Source organism: Kogia breviceps, chromosome 9, assembly GCF_026419965.1.
Source record: "Kogia breviceps isolate mKogBre1 chromosome 9, mKogBre1 haplotype 1, whole genome shotgun sequence".
In the NCBI taxonomy this organism is placed as follows: domain Eukaryota; kingdom Metazoa; phylum Chordata; class Mammalia; order Artiodactyla; family Physeteridae; genus Kogia; species Kogia breviceps.
This window is the reverse complement of record NC_081318.1, coordinates 115,510,003-115,532,605: the sequence shown is the minus strand read 5'-3', so window position 1 is coordinate 115,532,605 and position 22,603 is coordinate 115,510,003. Positions and strand designations below refer to the sequence as shown.

The following is a 22,603-nucleotide window of genomic DNA, read 5'->3' as shown; positions in this document are numbered from 1 at the left end:
TAGTGAGCTTCCTCTGACACTGCTGGGGGGGTAGGAGATGCTGCCTGGTTATGGAGGTGGAGGCTCCTCACCTGACCTCCTTGGTATCTGTGGGTAGGGACTCTTTGTTACTGCTGTGTGGGTGTAATTTCCCAATTACACCTTTGTGATTCCACCCTTCCTGGGAAGGGAAAGGTGCTGCCCTGTTACTGCTGGGCGAGAGTAGAATCCAGGCTCCCTCCTAGATTGTTGGGGTGGGGAGGATGGCTCATTGTCACCTGGTGGGGATGGAAGTCCCTGATCTCCTCTGACACTACCAGGTGGAGTGGGAGTGGGCCACAGTGTTTCTGTGGGGTTGGTTGCAGTAGAGTGGTTATTGTCTAAAAATATTCTGTCTGGGCTTCCCTGGTGGCGCAGTGGTTGCGAGTCCGCCTGCCGACGCAGGGGACACGGGTTCATGCCCCGGTCCAGGAAGATCCCACGTGCTGTGGAGCGGCTGGGCCCGTGAGCCATGGCCGCTGAGCCTGCGCGTCCGGAGCTCGTGCTCTGCAGCGGGAGGGGCCACAACAGTGAGAGGCCTGCGTACCGCAAAAAAATAAATAAATAATAAATTAAAAATAAAAAATAAATAAAAAAATAAAAATAAAAATATTCTGTCCTGCTAGGCTGCCCCATTCCTGGTCCTTTGGCCAGAGAGGGCAAACTCTTACTGCAGCTTTTTTTTTTTGGTCTACATTAGTTGGTATTTCTGGGTTGCCAGCTTCTTCAGCACCTAGCCTGGAAGATATGAGGCAAAAGGAAAACCAAGAACTCAATGCTCAGTCTTTTGGGGCCCCAAGGTCCGTTCCCAGTCTGTCTCCTCTCCACCTTTCAGAGTCTTATGTTTTGTTTTGTGTTAAATGAAGCATCTCATGTTTTTAGCTGCATTTAGTGGGAAGCAGAAGTCCTGTAGTTGCTTTTTAAATTTTTAATAAATATTGACAAGTGTCCTTGCTTTCCATAAAAATTTAATAATTTCTACTTTAACCAACACCTTTAAAAAGTGCCTATTTACCTATACCATACACCACTGCAGTCGGGGCACCTTTGGTAACACAGTGCCGGTCTGGGAAGGATGAATCAGTCTTCAGACCCATGCACTGAAGCTTGTTTGGGGTTCCCACTTCAGAGGTGGAATTCCCCCCCAGCAATCGGATCAGCTACCCACTCCAAATTTACTTCTGTTTAGTTTTACCTTGGGAACTTCAGCTTTTTAAGACATGTCATTAGTTGTAGGGTAGGTTTTGGGTTTTTTTTTCTGGTAGGTTGTAGTCCTTTAGTCATAAAAATACTTTTTTTAAAAAAATAAATTTATTTATTTTTGGCTGGGTTGGCTCTTCATTGCTGTGCGCAGGCTTTCTCTAGTTGCAGTGAGTGGGGGCTACTCTTTGTTGCGATTTGCAGGATTCTCATTGCAGTGGCTTCTCTTGTTGTGGAGCATGGGCTCTAGGTGCGTGGGCTTCAGGAGTTGTGGCACACAGGCTCAGTAGTTGTGGCTCACAGGCTCTAGAGAGCAGGCTCAGTAGTTGTGGCGCACGGGCTTAGTTGCTCCACGGCGTGTGGGATCTTCCCAGACAAGGGCTCGAACCCGTGTCCCCTGCATTGGCAGGCAGATTCTTAACCACTGCGCCACGGGGGAAGTCCCATAAAAGTACTTTTAAAGTGTGCAAAGTTCTTTCATGTTTGTATCATAATTACAAAAAACATTGAGGGAGCAGAAGTGATTGCTTCCTTCACTTTATGGCAAAGGAAACTGAACACAGATCAAGTGACACATTTAAGGCTTACACAGCAAGGAAGAGTCACTCTGCCTGTTTGCCCTGCAGGCTCAACCACCGTTTCTGTGTAATAATGGCAAAATACCTTTGTAGTTTAAGAGTACTCTGCACTACCTCTCAGTCCCTCAGTTTATGTTTGATGAGGCATCCAAGCGAAAGACGTTGCATTCTCTTGAGATTCTCAGCCAGTAAGAGAAAATTGGTATTTGTGCTCTCTCTGTACATAATGTCTTTATATCACTGCTAAAACTAGAATAATGGATTAACAGCCATAGGTATGTAGCAAGCATTGTTTTCTTGATTCATCATGAAAATCTTAATGAGTCCAAAACCAAAACAAAAAACAAGCCTCTCAAGGTAAGTTTTTTTTTTTAATGGTTCTTAGGCAACACACAATGGTAACAATCATTTAATGATGCATGTGCTTTTCCCTAAAAGACTCATGTCCTGAGAAATTGCCCAGGCTGTTTTTGCCTCTTTAATTACTCCTCTGCCTAGACAGCGTGAGGGTGGTAGACGTTGGGAGTCAGTTTATATCCTCATCCTGTGAATGGGGAGGTGGCCTTGGGTAAGGTGTATGCTGCCTGACTGGGGAATGTCCAGGCACAGATAAAGCTGTTTTATTTTCCTAAGGGCAGAGCACTGAACCCTTAAAAACAAATTTTGCTTTGGTTTTTTGGGGGTTTTTTAATGTTATTTTTCTCAAATGTATAGATTTATACTTGCATCTTGAAATTAATGGGTTACAGATAGTGTCACTTTGTGTACTTTATTGATAGGGATAGGCTCGTTTATGTTTCTTCTTAGAATTTTTTAAAAACAATTTTATTGAGGGGCTTCCCTGGTGGTCCAGTGGTTGGGATTCCATGCTTCCACTGCAAGGGGGCGCGGGTTCGATCCCTGGTTGGGGAACTAGGATCCCACATGCCGCGTGGTATGGCAAAAAAAATAAATAATAAAGTTTAGGTTTGGGCAAATCTGTTCACAAACATTTAAAAACAAAAAACTTTATTGAGGTATAATTCATACCCCATACAATTCACCCATTTAAATTGTACAATTTAACATTTTACAGTATATCAGAAGGTTGTGAAACCATCAGCATTATCTATCAATAGTTTTAGAACATTTTCATTCCCTGCCCCACCCCGCAAAAAAACCCCAAAACCCATACCCATTAGTTGTCATGTCTTATCCTTGCTACCCCCAGTCCTGGGCTTTCTGTCTGTATCAATTTGCCTCTTTTGAACATCTTCATATAAATGAAGTCATACAACATGTGTTTTTTGTTTGTGAATGACTGTTTTCACTTAAAAGTTTCAAAGTTCATCTGTGTTGCAAGAGATATCAACATTTCATTCCTTTACATTGCCTAATACTATTACATGGTATGGCTATACCACATTCTGTATACCCATTGATCAGTTGATGGACATTTGAGTTGTTTCCACTTTTTGGCTCGTATAATGCTGCAGTGAACATTCTTGTACAAGGTCTTGTGTGGACGTATGTTTTTGTTTTTCTAGGTTTTATACCTAGGAGTGGAGTTGCTGAGTCATATGGTAATTCTATGTTTAACTTTTTGAGGAACTGCCAAACTGTTTTCCAAAATGACTGCACCAGCTTACATTCCCAACAGAATTATGTGAGGGTTCTAAATTCTTCATGTTCTCTCTAACACTTGGCTTGTGTTGATTGTATCTAATCTAGTGGGCATGTAGTGGTATCTTATAGTGGTTTTGATTTGCATTTTTTTCTCTAATGACTAATGATGTTGAGTATCTTTTAATGTGCTTATTGGTCATTTGTGTGTCTTCTTTGGAAAAGTGTCTGTTTGTATCCTTTGGCAATTTTTTAAAAAGTAATCAATTTATTTATTTGGCTGCATCGGGTCCTAGTTGTGGCACGAGGGCTCCTAGTTGTGCTGCATGCAGGGTCTTCCCTGTGGCATGCAGGATCTTCAGTTGTGGCACGCAAACTCTTAGTTGCGTCATGTGGGGTCTAGTTCTCTGACCAGGGATCAAACCCAGGCCCCCCTGCATTGGGAGCGTGGAGTCTTAACCACTGAACCACCAGGGAAGTCACTTTTGCAATTTTTTGATTGGGTTATTTTTATTTTCATTATTGAGTTGTAAGAGTTCTTATCAGCTGTATGATTTGCAAATATTCCTTTTACTCTTAGACTGTCTTCTCTTTTTTGATGGTGTCCTTTGAAGCACGAAAGTTTTTATTTTGATGAAGTCCAGTTTGTCTATTTTTTTTGTTGTTTGTCCTTCTGGTGTCCTAACTAAGACACGTTGTTTGTCTCAAGGCTATGAAGATTTATTACATTTTAACTTGGAAGTTATAAAACTTCTAAGAGTCTTACAATTTTAGCTCTTACATGTAGGTCTTTGATCCATTTTGAGTTAATTTTGTATATGGTGTGAGACAGGGGTCCAAACTTCATTTTTTCACATGTGGATCTCCAGTTGCCCCACCACTGTCTGTTGAAAAGACTATTCTTTCCCCATTGAGAATTTTTGGCCCCCTTGTCAAGTAGAAATATTGTTCTAAACCACAAGTCAGAACACTTGGACTTTTTTGACAACCCGAAGCTTTCATGAAAGTGTTTGAACAATTCAGTGTTTCTGCCAAAAATGGTGCACTATTCATAATGTTGACTCTGGAATTGGAAGGATGGAATCTGAACCTACCAAAATCTGAAATGTATATACCTGCTGTCTGCTCTGTGGGTCCATCAGATCGTTAATAGAGAACTAGTGTTCCTGGTCTCCCCAGGGTGGAGGCTGAGGATGTTGACCCATCCCCTGAAGGGCAGGTTTTCCAATGAGTCATCTTAAGGGAAGTTTGAAAATTGCTAGTGACTGTGCTCCGCAGCACTGAGCGACTTATCAGATTCGGTGCCTGTAAATAGCTAGGTAACGTGGTTTGTTTATAGTATCACATTGGAAGGACTGCATTGGGAAGAACACATGAAACAAGCAGTTTTGTCCTTGTCGGTGTGGTGCCTGTTAATTGGGTATTGCAGCAACTGAATAATGACAGTTAATGGTGGCGGTGATACTAATGGAGGTGATGATACTGCTGTGTTCTAGGAGAAAAGCCCAACTCAGAGGCCATTGAGTGTTTCAAGCTGCCTAGATAATAATGACATTGGAGGAAAAAAATGAGTGTTTTCCTTTGGACCTGAATTTTTAAAAAATTAACGTGGAAAGCAGCAGTAGTAGTAGTTTTGCTATCAGTGTCTTTCTTTGCCTATTAGAGAAAATGCGAGTATAGTTGGAGGTAGGAAGAACTACTGAAGTTACTTAAGGTTAAAAAGAAAAGGAGTTAAGATTGCATTCTATAGCAAAATATAGGCTTGTTTGTCTTTAACTTTTAAGGAGCAAGTTTTTGTTTGTTGTTCAGTTTGTTTTTAAAGTACCTGTTCTGCTTTTCTCTTTTGCTGACCAGTCTTTTCTGAGCAGCAGAACAGGCCAGACACTCTATCTGTCAGTGTCCTTTATGCATATTCTGATCATATGGCTTAAGAGGAAGGGTTCTTATAAACAGTGTAAAGGATAGTTTATGTAACATTTATTTCTGGGTAATTCTCAGCATGTCTCAGAGCTTGGATTTCCTTCAGGCAGGAGTGGAGGTGGGGTGTAATTCCAACTTTACAGCCAGGGCACTTGCTTTAAGGCAGATTTAAGGGCAACCATGTGTTAGGCCAGCAGGCGCCATATCTCAGGGCAGAGGGCTGTGGTGAGCCTCGTCCCTGCCCTGGGGCTCCCTTTCCCTCCTACAGCCTCTTTAGCTTTGACTGGAAGGTACCGGGATTTTTATGGGGAGAGGAACTGCACAGTGTCCTTATCCCTTCCTGACTGGGTCCCTGCCCGGAGGCATCTGGATTCTGATGGGTGCTTGGAAGTGATTCAAGACCCCTCTGGGGACAGTGTAAACTCTTTCATGGTCTGGTGAGTGCATCAGCTGCTTTTGTAAAATGGCTAGTGTAGATAGAGTTACATACTAGATTTAGTAAAATTACAATGCTCAAACTCAAGGTCCATTCAACCTTGGGGAAAACTTAGAAAGGTGACCTGTAAAACAGAAGAGCTAGCGCCTGCCTTCTAAGGAGTTGGTGGGGTTCGTGAAGAGTCCTAACATGTCAAGTTGATGACCATAGAGCGCCCCAAGGTAGGTAGACATTTCTGTAGTCATTGCTGCCCGTGCTTCCTCTTGCAGAGCCCGCTCCCTCGCTTGTCAGCCCTCCTCCGCTCCCAGTCTTAGGAAACGGGGGTCAGGACACCGGCTGTCCAGCTAGTCCACCTCTCCTGCCAGACAAGACAATTCTTGCTCTTCCGCTGTGTTCTTCACACCTTTCCACCTCTCTGTCTTTCCTCCTACTGATTCTTATATTTAGAATGCCTGCCGTTCCCGGCCTCTCCTGAGCTAAATCCTCCCTGTCCTCCATGCCCTTCCCCAAGCTTTCCCAGCCGCAGGAAAGGAACACCTGGGAGGAGCGGGTTCTCCCATGGAGTTTTGTTGGCATTTTCTGTGCCTCTCAAGCGCTCAGTGCTGTCGCTGTAATTTTTAATTTTTAGAATTTTTTTTTCTGCTGCTCAAAGATAAATTATTTGAGGGTGAGCAAAATATTTTTCCAATGTCTCTGTGTTCTCCAGAATACTGTGAGTCCAGCGGTTACTCGGGAGTCTCCGGATAGATTAGAAAGTATCTTTCTCATTTTACAATTAATATTAATCTAATCATTAATTAATCTTTTTTGCCCTTTCCTATAATTGTTTTATACAATGTATAAACTTATAGGGCGTCACGTATTTATCATGATATATTGTATCCCTCAAACTAGATTGAAACTTGCAGGCAAAGACCATAACCTCTGCAGTTGTGTTCTCTCCTCCCTATGTCGAGCACAGGCCCTGTACATAGAAGGTTGGTCAGTTTGACTACGTCATGCTGTGTCGTGCTCTCTGAAGCAGGGTACGTGGCCACAAATGCATTTACAGGGTCTTTCTCCTCCAGCCAGCGAGGTTTTCCCCCAGTAGCCTTGTCTGCTACAATGCTCTTTCTAACTTTTCTTTCTTTTTTTGGTGCAGACAGTCGTGAGAGACTTCAGGACAAGAATGTTTCACTTAAGGACTTGTGCTGCTAAGTTGAGGCCATTGACGGCTTCCCAGACTGTGAAGACATTTTCACAAAACAGACCAGCAGCAGCTAGGACGTTTGGGCAGATCCGGTGCTATACTGCCCCCGTAGCTGCGGAGCCCTTCCTCAGCGGGACTAGTTCGAACTATGTGGAGGAAATGTACTATGCTTGGTTGGAAAACCCCAAAAGTGTACACAAGGTAAGGCTCAGAGGAGCAGGTGTCTTCATGTGTTTGGAGTCTTGGCCGTTGGTGGCTGGCCGTCCAGGTAAGTGCATGTATTCTGAGGACCGTCGAGAAGGAAGGCAGGCAGGTGGCTGGAAGCCCCACCGACCCGAGTTCTCTGCATCAGCCCAGCTCAGCCGTCACACCAGGCCCAACTGGAGCCACCTTCTTTGGAGGGGCGTGTCCCTCTCTCCGTGTGCAGCGCGCTCAAGGCCTTGCTCCCTGGAACAGCCAACGTGTTAAACCGGCAAGGATGTAGAGAAGCACTTGCACCACTCCCAGGCTCTCACCAAGGCTGCTGCAGGATGGTGATGCTGCAGAAAGGAAGCCCACGGAAAGAAAGGCCCCGCAGGAAGCTCCTCTGTCCCACTGTCCTCGGAACACCTGAAAACCATTTCATGTGATTTCCGTATAAATGACATTTTAGATCAGTATGTTCATGCTTTTCTCTTGTATTTGAAAGTAAGTTCTGTGAAGTCTTCCTTCTAATTTTTCTGTGTTAACCGGTGAGGCTCTTCCTTAGAGCCTCTCTCTTCATACATGTACTTGATACAGAGCGTGCCTAGTGGGAGAACTTCTTCACAGCATTTTGGCCAGTGATATTTATGGGTTTTGATGACTGTTTCTTGGTTTTCAGGTCAGGCAGCTGGCCCAGCAGAAGCTGGAGGGTAGATCCCCAAGTTGCTCAGACTCCTTGTGCCCCGTTGCGGGGTGTGAGAAGGAGACAGTATGTGCGAGGTGCTCAGGGTCTGTGCAGAGGGAATGCCCGCCGGAGGCTGGCTGTCGTCACTGTTGATCTGGCTCTTTCCTTGTGAATTTTGGGGACATGTTTATCTAAAGGCAGCCTGCTTCCATTGGGCCCTTGAGCGTAAGCTTTACCCTTTTACCCTGAAGCACTAGTGACATTTAGATTGGGTACGTTTGACTGTGGGAGCCACCAGCCCCGTTTCATCGGGAATGCTGCCTCCTGGTCTGAACCTCCTTGCCCAGCAAGGTTTCCATGGCAACCTGGAAGCTGCCTTGCTCCCTGAGCAAGATGAGACCTGGTCTCCTATGGGAGGAGATCTGGGGTGTGTTTCCCAAGACTGTAGACAAATGCACTGCCTGGAAAGAAGTGCCTCTGCCTGTGATGTCAGATGTTAGTGGTTTTTGAAGACAGTTGCTACAAGGTTATGTCTCAAAAAAACTTAGCCCAGAGGTTTCAGAATCAGACTTTCATCTTGTATCCAGGCTGTCCCCTGCCTTCCTTTTCTCAGATGTAACCTCTTTATGGAACCAAGTCTTCTTAAGTTATATTTGGTTTTAGGGAGAATAGCACCTGAGTGAGCTATTGCGAGTTAACAGGGATCTAGGTCGGGGAACGTCCGTGTGTGAATGCCTGGCGTCACGGGAATGGGTTGCAGTGGAGAAGCACACTGTGGCTCTGTGGTGCAGAGCTCTGGAAAGTGGGGCTGAAAGCAGCACAGTGGCTGTTACCATTATTAGTATTTGTATTAATATCGTTATCGTTATTGCTTTAAAAAAATGTTTGAACTTATTCTGTAGAGCAGTTTTAGGTTTATAGCGAAATTGAGGGGAAGGTACAGAGATTTGCCATGTACCCCCTGCCCCCCGCATGCAGTCTCCCCGCCATCAACATCCCCCACCAGAGTTACAACATTTGTTATAGTTGATGAACCTACATTGACGTGTCATCATCACCCAAAGCCCATAGTGTACATTAGGGTTCACTCTTGGTGGTGTGCATTCTCTGGTTTTGGACAAATACATAATGCCATGTATCACCATTATAGTATCATAGAGAGTATTTTCACTGCCCTAAAAATGCTCTGTGCTCCGCCTATTCTTGAAAAGTATTTTTATCACATGGTGTCGAGGAAGGTAGCACTTGGGGGTTCTCAGGCTGCGTGGGATGGTCACCGTGTCGATCTGTCCCAGGGATGAGGGCAGCACAGTGAGAGGACTACTGACAGGCACAGATGCAGCCTGCTGAGGAAGAATGCAGAGTGAGGACTGGGTCCTTGGGCTCCGCAGGTCAGAGCAAGCACCTCTTTAGCACCTCTTTGAGAGATTCCACGGGGGTATGGGTAATGGATCTCAAAAAAGGACTTTTCAGTTTAATAAGAGAATACATTTGGGTTGGCTCTTTGGGCCAGATTTTATGTGCTGGTTTCTGTTGTCAGGATTCCCCAGGGGACACAGCATCTCCTTGAAGGAGAGGGACAGGATGGTGTAAATCAGTGTACATTTACAATGGCAGTTCCCTCCGCGGCCATCCCAGCAAAGTGGACTTGATCGCCTCTCCAAGTTGAATTAGGCCCAATACCTGTTGTATGCTCATTTTTTGAGGGACAGGATCCAGAGCTTTCAATCAGATTTTCAAAGGCATTTGTGACCCACGGAAGGCCTTGGAAATCGTTGGCTTTATTAAGAATGCTTCATTTGTGCTCTGTGTTAGAAAAAATAGTTTAGGGAGAGATAAAGAAAATTAGGTTTTAAGATTTAGATTGATCATCTTTCTGATCTCTCATTTCTGCATCAGATAAGGGATGTCAAATTCCTTGTCCAGAGAGTTGGTTCTGTCATCATTCTCTTCCCTCCCTTTGCAGAGGGCTTATGAGGAACTGCTAGGACTGAATTTTTTTGTGTCCAGCAGAAACAGCACAAATTTAGCATCTCCCCTGCCCTTCTATGCTCTGCTTTCCTATTATTTTTTAAACTTTTTATGATGTTTTCAAACATACAATAGGAGTGTCAATTTCAAATTGACACTTAACCATCTACCTCTACAAGGATCAAATTATGAGCTCTGCAGCTGCTGACCTTCAACACCCCCTGAAAGGAGTTCACGGGGTGGAGATCAGGAATGAAGCACTCTGTGCTCTGGGAAAAGCTGGGAGAACAGGTCTTCAGATAGATATTTTCAGGAGAAGATTTTATGAGCCCAGTTCTGTCATCTCCCTGTATCTAGAAAAGTACTAAAATCCTTCCTGGTGCTGTCTGCTCCTCGTGACTAGCAACAACCTTCTGCAAAAAATATGTGCTCGATTGCATGGACTCGCCCTTCACCAAAATCACAAATATACTGACCTTCCCCCCTACCGCTTTAGAGCAGTTTCTCAGAGCTATCTGACAAACTGTATATATACAGTATATATACAGTATATATATCGCTGTCTCCCGAGCTATAGTCCTCATTTTGCCCCAAATAAAACTTAACTCACAACTCTCACGTTGTGCTTTTTTTTTCTTCCCCCAGTTGACAGGAGTGTGAAATGAACCTCCGTGAGGAGACCCATCACGCAACTTCAGTAGCTCTCTGCAGTTTGCCAGTCTTTAAAAATCTATTCCTTCCCCACTTACATTTCTGTCATAAATGCATCTGAGTGGCTCTATCAAGGGAATGGTTTCTTCACCACACCTAACAAAATTAACAAGATACTTCTCTAATACTATAATCTCATTCTCAGTCTATATATTCAGCTGATTATCTTATCAGCTGTGATTACCTTAAAGCTGCCCTTTCACTTTTGACTTTATAATTTATAATTTTGTCATATCCCTATTTTTAAAGAAAACTTTTATTTCTAAATGTTTAGTGGTGAATGTTACGTTTGTGGTAAAGTAATCAAGCAGTTCAGGGGTGCAAGCCCCCGAGCACTCCCCGTGCCTCTGCGCCCAGTTACCTGGCCGGCCCAGGGTCTGCCTTTGCACTCCGTCTCGCCGTCCCTCTCCTCTTCCTCCCTTGGTGTGGTCCTCCCCTAGACAGCTGTCTCTTCCCCATCATATTCTCCGGTCCGGCCTCTGCGCTCCAGTCTTAAACACCTTGTCAAGTGTAGCTCGCCCCTTGACCCCCTAGGACCCGTCAGCCAGGGCCTGTTCTGTCAGCGTGCGAAGCCCTCCCTCATTAGGGGCTTGGCCATGTTGGGGACAAGTCAGATGGTGCCATCTTATTTTTATTTATGTCTTAAAAACAGAGTCAAAGCCAGATTGCCCTTGTTAGTGTTTCATACGGACAGGTAATTGAGAGTTGCTGAGCCCTCACCGGGCCCCTCCTGTGCAGCAGAGGCAGGTGCTCGCCCTCACCCCAACCCCCGCCACAGTCACAGCGTGGTGTCAGCCCTGCAGGGAGGACCCAGGGTCGGGCCCTGTGCCCTCTGCACCCTGTGGGGCCCTTTGTGCCCCTGCTCACTGGGCCACCACGGCCGTCCTTGGTGCATCGGAACTCATTTCCCCTGCCTGGGCCTTCTGAGTGACCTCTGCCCACTTCCTAAAAGCCTGTCTTCCTCGTCTTGCTGACTGCGTCCATTTCCTCTCCTGCCTTCTGCAGGCCAGCTCCCACGTGTAGTAACAGCTCTCTGGTCCAGTGTGGTCACCACAAGAGCTCTGTGTGGCGCTTGACGTGCAGATCCTAGACTCTCGGTCCCACCTCTCTGAGCTCGGCCATGCCAGTCTTCTGGCCCGGGCACTTCTGCTTCTTCCTTCCATGCTTGTGAAACACAGTGCTGTTATTTTCTGTAATTGAACCAGACAAGCAGAGCAGAAACAGACACACGTCGTCCCCAGGATGGGGTGACACCGTTCCTTTTCATTCTGCAGCTTTGAAACTGCCTTGGCTGCACTTTAAAAACTCAGCCGCGGTTCGCCCTAGTTCTTTGCTGGCCTTGGGGGAAAACACACATGTGGTATATACTTCATGGGCTTTCAGTGATCGAGGTTGTTAAACCTCACTTTGAAGTTCCCCCTCCATACTCAGCTTCCTAAATCAGGATGAATCTCAACCCTGGTGACTTTTTGTGTTAAAATCGACTAAACCAACTAAGATCTTCCCTGACTCCAGTATAGTATTTTACTCTTAAAGGATTTGTGTTTATACCATCAGGGACATAAAATTAACACCTTTGGAAAGTGTAAGGGTCCTGAAGCAGTGCCTTCACTTTATGTGTGTAGCAGTTTGTAGCTCACGACAGTTTTATTGGAGGACTGAGTCGACTGGCTGCCAGGAGGTGTGAGTGTGCGAGGCCCACTAGCTCGCGGGCCCGTGGAGACTTCGGTAAGCCGAGCACAGTTAGAATACAGAGTAAACCCCATCGGCTTCTGCAGGGAAGCGCCAGTTGTTCTGAGTTTTGAAGGGTAAGGAAGGGGCCTGGCCAGGGACAGGGTGGCTGTACCCAGAAGAGGCACGTGTGAAGGCAGAGGGCTGCAGGGGCCCGGGAAGGGTCGGGGGGCACTCAGCGAGCACTCACAGAAGCTTCTGGGAGGCTCGGCGCCAGGAGCCCAAGGCAGCAAAGTGAAGACCAGCAGTTTGAGCTGTGACATACGTGGAGAGGCCCCGAGATCAAGCCGAGGGGTGTTGGCTTAGTTTGTGAAATGCTGTGGGAGTGTGGACCCCTGAGCAGTTGGCAGGAAGTGAGGGTGTCAGGCGCTGATGGAGAGCTAACTAAGCCGGTGATGGCCGGAGGGCGGGCTGGGAGTAAAAGGCATGCTGCATCTTTTGGAGTGTGATTTTTTTAATGACTATCCTTTTGTACTGTATTTTAAGCAAGAATCGTGGGTTTCTGGTTTTTTTGTTGTGTTTTTTTTTTTTTTTTTTTTTTTTTGCGGTACGCGGACCTCTCACTGTTGTGGCCTCTCCCGTTGCGGAGCACAGGCTCTGGACGCGCAGGCTCAGTGGCCGTGGCTCACGGGCCCAGCTGCTTCGCGGCATGTGGGATCTTCCCACACCAGGGCACGAACCCGTGTCCCCTGCATCGGCAGGCGGACTCTCAACCACTGCGCCACCAGGGAAGCCCGAGAGTCTTGGGTTTTTAAATGTCAGTGATAACTGGAGAGAGAGATCCAGAGTGACCTCAAGGGTAAGGTGGACACCAAGAGCAAGAAAGGAGCGAGTCAACCTCGGGGCCGGGGTAGCTTCTTTTTTTTTGTTTGTTTGGTCGCACCAGGTCTTAGTTGTGGCAGGTGGACTCTTTAGTTGTGACATGCATGTGGGATCTAGTTCCCTGACCAGGGATTGAACCCCGGCCCCCTGCGTTGGGATCGCAGAGTCTTATCCACTGCGCCACCGGGAAGGTCCCTCGGGCAACTCTTGAGAAGGGCGCAGCGAGCTCTGCCCCAGCCGCCTGCTTGGCGCCTCCTCTCTGGGGAAGGGAAGGAACACATTGTCAGCAGGAGGTGTTCCTTGGGGCCTTTCCCAGAAAGGGGCTGTGGTGGTGGTCACATCGTCAGCCCAGAGCCTCTAGGCCACTCACTCCCCGACTCCACCTGTGCCAGGCCCCCACGAGGGGTCTGAAGGTCTGCTGGGCTCTGGGCTCTGCCGTCCATGGGCAGGTTGTGAGTTTAGGGCCTTCTCTCTTAAGTGGTCCCGACTCGCAGAGCCAGAATTCTCTCGGAGCCTGAGGCTTGGCTCAGCTGGGCTAGGTCCTCCACGTGGGGCCACCCACTAGGCGCATGGGGACCAGATCTGTGGTCCCGCACAGCTGCCCTTGAGAGTTGCAATTCTGAGTTGACAGAATGCACTGTTGGGTGTAGACAGCCAGGCAGAGGGCAAGGGCTCCCACTTCTTGAGGACTGCCAGAGAAACTGCGCATGACAGCCGTCACAGGAGTCCTGCGTATATTGTCCTGCAGTGAAAGTCTGGTTTCTCTGAGCATTTGTGTAATAAACCACCCCAAACCTTGGCAACTTGAAACACCACCAGTGAAGTCTTTCTCATGGTTCCCAGCTTCCGTGCAGCTGAGGTTTGGCCAGGCTGCAGCCCTGCAAAGGCGGCCCCCCTCACATCTGGTGCTTGGTGCTAGCTGTCCACCAGGCCCTGCCATCAGCCAGGGGACCAGAGAGACTCCCTCACAAGTCCTCGGTGTAGCTCCAAGAGGAGAAGAGAGGAGAGGGGAGGAGAGGCTGCGGGCCTTGGATGCCCCACCCAGAGCCCATGCTGCCACTGCCACCCATGGCCTTGGTCAGAGCAAGTCTCAGGCCAGCCCCCAAGGGCTCACCTCCAGTGGAAGAGCCACATGGCCACTGCAGGGGGCCTTTTGTGGACCTGGGAGGACATGTGGCCACTGGGCAGCCTACCACAGTCCTTTCTATAATGATCTGATGGGGCCATTGCCTTTAGTCTAGGGCAGAAACCCAGGGAGTATCATTCCGCTATCAGCAGATTCCTTAGAGCAGAGCTGAGGCAGCTTTTCTTTGCTAATCTTGTGTGTTTATTGACATTTTACCTGCACACCCATACAGAGAGAAGATAGTAGAACTTGTCTGGAGATGTTCTCTCGCCTGTACCACACTGTGCTTTAAAAATAACAGCATCGCTCTAATCGAGCACAATTCACTTGGCTTCTCTGGCTGAGGCATCCCCAAGCAGAAACCCCAAGTTTAACTGCTCCCAGTATAAATAGGTCTGTGGTGACAGGTCAGGCAGGCCGAGATCCTGGTGTCTCCTAGACGTGGTGGTGGGCAGTGAGCTGGGTCGGGACATGGCCCCACCCGTCCTCAGCTGGGGACAGTTTGAACAAGGCCCTGCCTGTGGTTGGAGGGCTCTGCAGCCCAGCACTATGCATGTCTTTCGAGACTGCCTAGCCCTGAAGCAGGAACCTTTTGTGCAGGTCTGTGGCTGTCCACAGCGGGTCTTCTCGCCCCCTCACCCCGGGCATCGTCTCATCGGGACGTTTGGACAGTCCCACACAGTGTTTTCAGGAAAGGCATGGAGCCCAGCAGTTGGCACAGACAGAGTACACCAGGAGGGTTGTAGACACTGCCCTATGCAGGCTTTTCATACACAGCTCAGACATGAATCCCTCAGCTCCACTCCATAGCTGGGCTGGTGTGCACAGAAAGCTAGGCGCTTAGGAAATAATGCAGAATTTGCCAGCACACTTTCTAAGCTGGAAGAGCCCCTGTGCAGGGTGAGTAGGGAGACATGCAGCCTCAGAGCAATGCCAGCTCCCTCCAGGGCACTGGGATCCAGTGCCTGTCGGCCAGCGAGTCACAGGTGACCATCCTTGGCTCAGGGAGCTGTTGCCTGTCCATTTATTTGACTGAAGTAGCCTGAACCCTCCAAACCCTTGTTTGGCCATGCATGTGTTTTCCTTGGTCACTTGTTCCCTTGAATTTCACGTTTGTGGCAGTTAAAAAGCATTGTCAGTTTCAGAACATAATGATATGGTTGTTTGTGACAGTGTTGGCATCTGACTTCCAGACCCGGCAGTCATTAGTTTATCAACTGTGATGGCCTTTGAGCCTGGGGTTTGGTCCATTCAAGAGGTGGCCAGAGGCTGCCCCACCCCCTCCCCCGCCTGGTGTTTTACGTCAGGGTCCTTGGCAGGGCGCCCAGCAGAGGGTGGTGGTGGCTAGCAGGTGGGGTTTGTTCCATAGCTAAGGTGGAGACGAGACAGCAGGGCATCTGAAGGGGACTTCGGATGAGAGAAAGTGGTCTGGCCAGTCCAGAACCCAGAGTCATAGAATTGAGCAGCTAGAATAAGCATTAGTAACCCTAGGGTTACGCTTTGATCATCAGCTTCTTGAACAAATATGAGTATACCTACAGGTGCTTTTTAAGGTGTAAAAAGCTACACAAGTATAGGGGTGTCCTGAGTAGCCTGTGCTCCCTACTTTTACAGGCAAGGAATGAGGCACAGAGAGCTGAAGCGACTTCCCTGGCCCTCGCCCAGCCTCTGGGGGTCAGGACTGGGGCTCCCAACCCCCAGGAGCAGGCGGGCAGCAGGCAGGCCCACTCTGGTGGGCTCAGCCCGTGCATGGCCCTGGTAGGTCACACAGTTGCACTGGCCCGCGTATCTGACACACATCGGGGGCCTTTGAGACGGGGTGGGGAAGGGCGCTTAGTAGCAGGTTTGCGACCCCTCCAAAACCAAACCTTTCGTGAACAAGTCTCTGTCATGACCTTCACAGTCAGGAGCTTGGCCCTGAGACTCTTGAGATCTTTTGACAATCAACAGGGTAAAGTCTGCTTGCCTCACTGAACCACTGACGCCGCGTCCCCTGGTTAGCACTCCCACACCCACTGAGGTCAGCCTTATCTGAGATGAGGACTCTGGATGGTCCATGGTCTTACAGCTGTCACCACACGCACTGCTGCATCTGACACCCCGCCTAGCACAGCACTTAGCACCACACCTGACACCATACCTAGGACCACGCCAGACCGAGCACCTGGCATCCACCTCGCGTCACACCTAACACTGCATCTGATACCACCCCTAGAACCACAGCTAACACCCCCCAGCACCACATTTGACATCCCAGGGAGCACAGCACTAGGCCTCACACCTGATACCAGCCCTAGCACTGCACCTGACATTGCATCTGACACCACACCTGTCAAGATGTTCGCCTTTGAAGGAGTCTGACCTGAACTCAGCAGGTGTGTTGAGCACTTACTATGTGCAAAGCACCGGACCAGCTTCCTTAGACGTTACAGAGGAGAAAGGATGTGTTTGCAGCTTTGAAGAGCTCCCTCTGACTGGGGAGGAGAGGACTGGTGGCAGCAGGGAAAGCCCACTGGGGCTGTGAGAAGTCTGGGAGGTGTATGGGGGAGCATAGGAGCTAATAGCTTTTGAAAACAGACCTTCATGTACTACAGTCAAATGCTTTTAGTTATCTAAAATTAAATGTAAGAATTCTGGTTTCACTTTACCCAGAATGTTATACTTATTTGTACTTGAAATCTATCGTGTTTTGGTTTAAGTCATTTCAGGAACAAGTTGATGGCCTTAAACCCACTCATGAGAGGTGGGTGGCCGGCCTACACCTCTGTTGACGGGCCAGGGCTGCTAGCCTCTATGGCACGGAGGCCGCGAAGCTCCACGTGCAGGGGACATGTGGGACCACACAGGCGTCCTCTTCTTGAAGTTTTCTCTTCATTTGGGAAAGGGCCCACTGACCAGTCACTTCAGCCTCGTGGTTACCTGTCCCTGCAGCGGGTCTGCAGACACTCGGTTCTGGCAGCAGGGAAGCCGCTGCTGGGGAGAGAACCAGAACTGGCAGCAGGTAGACATACGGGTAAACAAAGCCTCAAGTTCAGATGTGTGCAAATGAGGGCTGCGATTATCAGAAAGGAAACCCTCTCCAGATAGTGACAGAGCCACAGGTTGAAGATGACGCGGGTCAATGTGTGGAGAGGGGTTGAGCGCCCCAGGCAGCAGGAGTGGGGGAGGTGCAGGCTACTACTGAACAAAAGCGGAAGCCAGTTCAGGTATGGGGAAGGGAGGGGTGGAAGAGACATCTTGGAGAAGATGCTGGAGGGAGAGAAGCTCGGCCTCTGAAGGGTGGCGAAACCTGCAAGCCAAAATAAATGACCTTCATTTTCACAGCCTTTTTTTTAAATCAACTTTTTTTGAGGTCTGACTTACATGAAAATTTACCAGTTTTAAGCTGCGGTGTGAGGGTTTTGCAAAGTGTATGCCGCCAGGAACTTTCTGTCACCCACGTGTGCAAACCGATCGGAGCTGGTGGAAGGGGGCTTGCCGTTTTGTTGGGGTGGGCTCCTTGGTCAGGCCCTCATCTGAGTGCAGGTACCCACACCTGCCCAGAGCGTGTGGGGGAGGGCCTGCCAGAGCTGCAGGGAAGCTGAGCTGCTCAGTGGGGGTGAATTTCGGGAATGGAGGAAGCTGCATTCCTGGCATTTTCTTTCCCAGTGGTTCCCAGCTCTCTGCAATACTGGTAGGAACCAGTTTTTTCTGACCGCCTCCAGCTTGAGCAGAATTTCCATCTGTGTCGCTGTCCTCAGCCAATTGAAAATCACCTGGAGTTTTATCCCAAGCACAAAAGAAGGTCAGAGAGAGGAGGCCCGATGACTACGATTTCCCTCCCCACCCCACCCCCACCACCACCCAGGGCCCTGGCCTGCGCCCTCCGGGTGTCAGCCCTGGGAATCCTTTGATTTTATTGTTTGCTGGCTTTGGCCAGGGTCAGCCAGCTGGAGAGATGCTGTTCATGTAAGGGTTGCTCTGTCTTACTTAACCCGATCGGTATCCCTGCCTGGTGACCACTCTGTGTCAGTCCTGCCTGCCTGAACCTCTCCCCAGGAGGCTGTAGTTGGCATTCCAGATGCTTGGAACATCAGTGTGGTGGCTACTCCTACCTCTGTGGCTGCCACTACTGTTCTTGTTAGTCAAAGCTGATTTTTCTAAAGAGAGGTGAACGTGTGGGTTTTGCTATGCCTTTTGGCTCTGGGTCTGTCAGCAGCCGGTGCCCATCAGGGTGAGGGGGTCGACGTGCAGCCAGGGGACCCTCTCGATCCAAGGTCTCGTCGTTGGGCGACTGCCGCTACATTTCTACACATGTCTTCGTGCGTTCTGTGGGGCAGAAGACAGTGTTTAAGGCTTGAAGAAAGTTGGGATCCTGTGTGCTGCTCTCCAGAGGCTACTTGGTTTCAGGGTCATGCCCTGTCCTTCAGCCCCCCGGCAGCCCCAGGGTACGTGCCCAGAGCAGGACTTGGCATGGACACATGTAAGGGTGGGGACGCCAGTGCTAGAGCCTGCCGGGGGCAAAGCAGAAACTAGATCAGGTTTTTACAAGGCAGGAACAGCACGCTGTTGGTTCTTGCTGTGCAAGGCTGGGCTGACTCCTGCCGCATTCCCTGCCCTATCAGCGAGGGCTCCTTTTAGTCCAGGCCCTCGGTTACTGGAGGTATGGGCGGGGGCCAGGGAGAGCCCTGGGTCAGAGCTGCTCCCAGAATGCGTGGAGGTTGCGTGGCCTGCTGTACAAGCTCACAGAGTCAAAAAGGTTTGGGGGTGTCCAGCATGTCTGCTCCTTAGGCCTTTGTAAGGAACCAGGTGGGTGCTGAGCTTGGGGCAGCCTGCCCTTGCCCAAGGCTGCTGATCCTGAGGCATCCTCTCCTTTCTCTCACAAGAGTAAGTCAGTTGCTTTCTCTGGTGGGCATACTGCTTTTAGCCCTGTTAGAGGACTCAGAGGGAGAGAATGGTCTTGGGGTTCCAAGCCCTGGGTGTAGAATGCCCCTGGTTGTCAGGTCACGTGGTGCAAGGTGCTCTGCAGTCGATGTTACGGCCTTTGCCAAAAGAGAACCCCAGAGCTCCCTTCTGCCATCAGCTGACATGCTGAAAATTAACCAGAAAGGTGAAAACAGTAAAACCTTGAATAGTGAGATATGTTAAAACATTTAACAATTGTTATTGAGATAGAATTCACATGTAAAAATTGTACAATTCTGGTTTTTAGTATATTCACCATGTTGTACTATCATCTCCCTAATAGTTTGATTTTTTTAATTAATCTCTTTGAATACGAGAGGACTATGTTCTTATTGTAGAATGATGTAAACATCCTGGAAAGCTCAGAAACACTTTTAGTGGGAGGCCGCGCTGCCCTGTGTGATGCTCCAGGCCCGGGTGCATCCCAGGGGTTTGTGACGGGCAGCAGCCGTCCCTCGGACCGTCCAGGTCAGTTAGTCTACATGTCATAAAGAGCCTGCCTGAAAACGCCAGAAGACCTTCAGGCTTCAGGACCGGTCTCAAGGTTTCTGCCCAGACACAGATAGACCTATTCGACACCTGCCCAAGCTCCCAGATGAGCCCATCTGGACAACATCTTGGTAGCACTTAACTGGGAGGGCGAACAAAAATCTAGTGAAGTTTCTCCTCTCCAGATTTTTCAAGAAGTCTAACCAGAGTTTATTGACAGAAGAATCTTAGAAACTGGAAAACGCATGGCAGAGAAGAAAGACAATGTTTTCACATTTCTAAACTCTGAGTTTTAATATGTATTTTTTGGCAATGGAATTTTATTAAGTCTTAGTTTCTCTGACCTCTAAACTTTTATTTTAAGCCTCACGTCTTTGTATGAGAGAAACGATTATAGTTCACACTGTCTATGCGGATTATAAATTGAATCAGGGAATTCCCTGGCGGTCCAGTGGTTAGGACTCCGAACTTCCACTGCAGAGGGCACAGTTTCGATCCCTGGTCGGGAAACTAAGATCGCACAAGCTGTACAGCATGGCCAAAAAATAAAAATAAAAGAAAAAATTGAATCAAACACAAAATAGCCAAAAATAATAGGAAGAGGAGTTAGTTCACATTAGCACAAAGGAAGTTGAAACCAGTAGTAATACCAGTTACTACCAGTAATGCCAACTGCCTGCCAGATTGTGTGCTAAATGCCTTTAGTCTTTACAAAAAAAACCTATGAAGAATATATAGATTTTTTTTTTTGTCCTCATCTTACGGATGAAAAAACTGAGCACAGACATTTAGGTTATTTGCCAAGATCTCAGATCTCAGATTTGAGGTTCTGCCTCTGACTGCACACCCTGAGCCCTTAGTGACAAGACTATTTCTGTAGGGGTCAGTGGGGACGCTTCAGGCTTCGCAGGTCTGAGCTCCAGGCTGCCTCCTACATAAAGGCCCTGATTCTGTTTGAGGTTTTTCTGGTTTTATTTTTAATATTTATTTACTTATTTGGTTGCGCCGGGTCTTAGTTGTGGCAGGTGGGCTCCTTAGTTGCAGCTCGCCGGCTCCTCAGCCACAGCGCACGGGCTCCTTAGTTGTGGCATGTGAACTCTTAGTTGCGGCATGCGTGTTGGGATCTAGTTCCCTGACCAGGGCTCGAACCTGGGCCCCCTGCGTTGGGGGCACGGAGTCTTAGCCACTGTGCCACCGGGGAAGTCCCCCTGATTCTGTTTTGTGTCCGGGGAGAAAGCACAAGCAGGCAGGCCTGGGCTTCAAAAGCTGTGCCAAGCCTCTGGGGTCTGGAAAGCGGATCTAAATGCACTCAGTTCCCCTCAGGAGGCCCAGTTGGGGTTTGAGGACCTGGGGCAGCTGCAGCCCTACAGGCAGGAGGGCCACGAGCACTGGTCTTCCGGATGACTAGGCAGGGAACAGATGGGGCAGGAAGGCCTCTGTTCACCTGCCTCCTGGGCTGCCTGCCATGGAAGCACTTGGCACCCACAAGCCGGGCAGAGCTGCTCGGCCTTGGGCCTTGGGCCTTGGGAGTTTTGATGGGAGGGCATCTGCGGTCGTAGGGTTGGGGATAAGGAGGCGCATCTGAGGGAATGATGGAAGCAGGGGCCCAGCCTCTGAGAGACCCACCCTCTGGAGGCAGAAGCAGGCTGTCCAGAGTAGGAAGAAGTTGACCCAACCAGGCTACTGGTAGATGGACATAATCAAGACTAACCTGCAAAGAACAGTTCTCTTTTTGGCTAAAAATGAGTCCTAGGCCTTAGGGGAGCAATGAAGTGACACGTGTGTTCCTTCTCTGTCTTCAGTCGTGGGACATTTTTTTCCGAAACACCAACGCCGGAGCGCCCCCGGGCACTGCCTACCAGAGCCCGCTCCCCCTGAGCCTGGGCTCCCTGTCAGCTGTGGCCAGAGCGCGGCCCCTGGTGGAGGTTCAGCCCAACGTGGACAAGCTGGTGGAGGATCACCTGGCGGTGCAGTCTCTCATCAGGGCCTACCAGGTAAGGTGGCAGCGGCCAGCCAGCCATGACAGAGTGCCCAGCTGACCCCGTGAAGGTTGTCACTTAACTTTCACCCCCACCAAATACTAGGCGCTCTCTCTCCCTGCTCTGGGCTGGAGGGAGGCAAAAGTGACATATGACAAGAGAAAAGGAGCCCAGGCAGTCTCACCCCGTTTGAGCAGATCCTCTGCCACCTTTGCCACCTGCCCTTATTTCTTCCCATAGGCTGGCAAGAATGATTTGTAAGCAGGGAAACGCAGTCAGTGCCCGGGCGTCAGGGGCAGTGCCGACCCCCAGGAGGGAGCAGTGACGGGGACGGGTGGGCTGCTCCCCTTCTCAGCTGCTAGGGCCCAAATGCAATAAGAGAAAATGAACTTGTAGGGTTTGGGGAACAGAAGCAGAGCCCATGAAAGCAGGGAGAGGCAGGTGAGGGGCAGCTGAGCCTGCAGAGGGGCCACCTCTCCAGGAACATTCCGGTCAGTGGTCAGCCACATTGGAGGAGGCTCATGCAGAACCAAGGGCTCCCATTGCCTTTCTCAGAGCCCAGAAGCCCCTTCCAGGATATCCGCCTGGCGTGGAGAAGAGCCCAGAATTCAGACCTTACCACCTGGTCTGTGAGTAGTTCTCAGGGGGAAAGGAGGAGAAATCAGGCCCCGGGAGGCCCTTCTGGGAGCCCCCAGGACCTGGGCTCCCCTGCTGCCTCTTCTGTCTTTGTTGCAACGTAGCAGGGGTGTCACACCACAGAGTTCTCTCTCCGACGTTCTCTTTCCTGGAAACGGCCGTGTGGACCATTCCCCTCCGCCTGTGGGGCCAGTTGCCACAGGTGTCAGGACAGGTAGCACAGGGTGGGTCTGTCCTGTTGGAGCCTGGCAAGTCAGGCTGTCTCCCCAGGGCAAATGACGAGACGCACGCCGTTCACCGTGGGCGTTTCTGTAGAAAGAGGCACAGTTGATGTGTGCTGACCACTGCCAGACTCATTCAGCCTCAGTCATTTCTGTTGGTCT

General features: G+C 49.3%; 1 protein-coding gene across 9 annotated transcripts in view; it reads left to right on the top strand.

Moving 5' to 3' along the window:
* OGDH (oxoglutarate dehydrogenase) overlaps window positions 1-22,603 on the top strand; it is a 75,960-nt gene that overhangs the window by 7,610 nt on the left and 45,747 nt on the right. For 3 of the 9 annotated variants that reach the window (XM_067043022.1, XM_067043019.1, XM_067043021.1), the window contains exons 2-4: window positions 3,323-3,358; window positions 6,896-7,144; window positions 21,408-21,599. In XM_067043022.1, the coding sequence (XP_066899123.1) occupies window positions 3,356-3,358; window positions 6,896-7,144; window positions 21,408-21,599 (444 nt within the window). In that variant the 5' untranslated portion in view covers window positions 3,323-3,355. Of the gene's footprint in view, window positions 1-3,322; window positions 3,442-5,513; window positions 5,756-6,895; window positions 7,145-21,407; window positions 21,600-22,603 lie in introns of those variants that run through there. The other 6 variants (XM_067043024.1, XM_059074605.2, XM_059074606.2 and 3 more) reach the window with 3 other exon arrangements.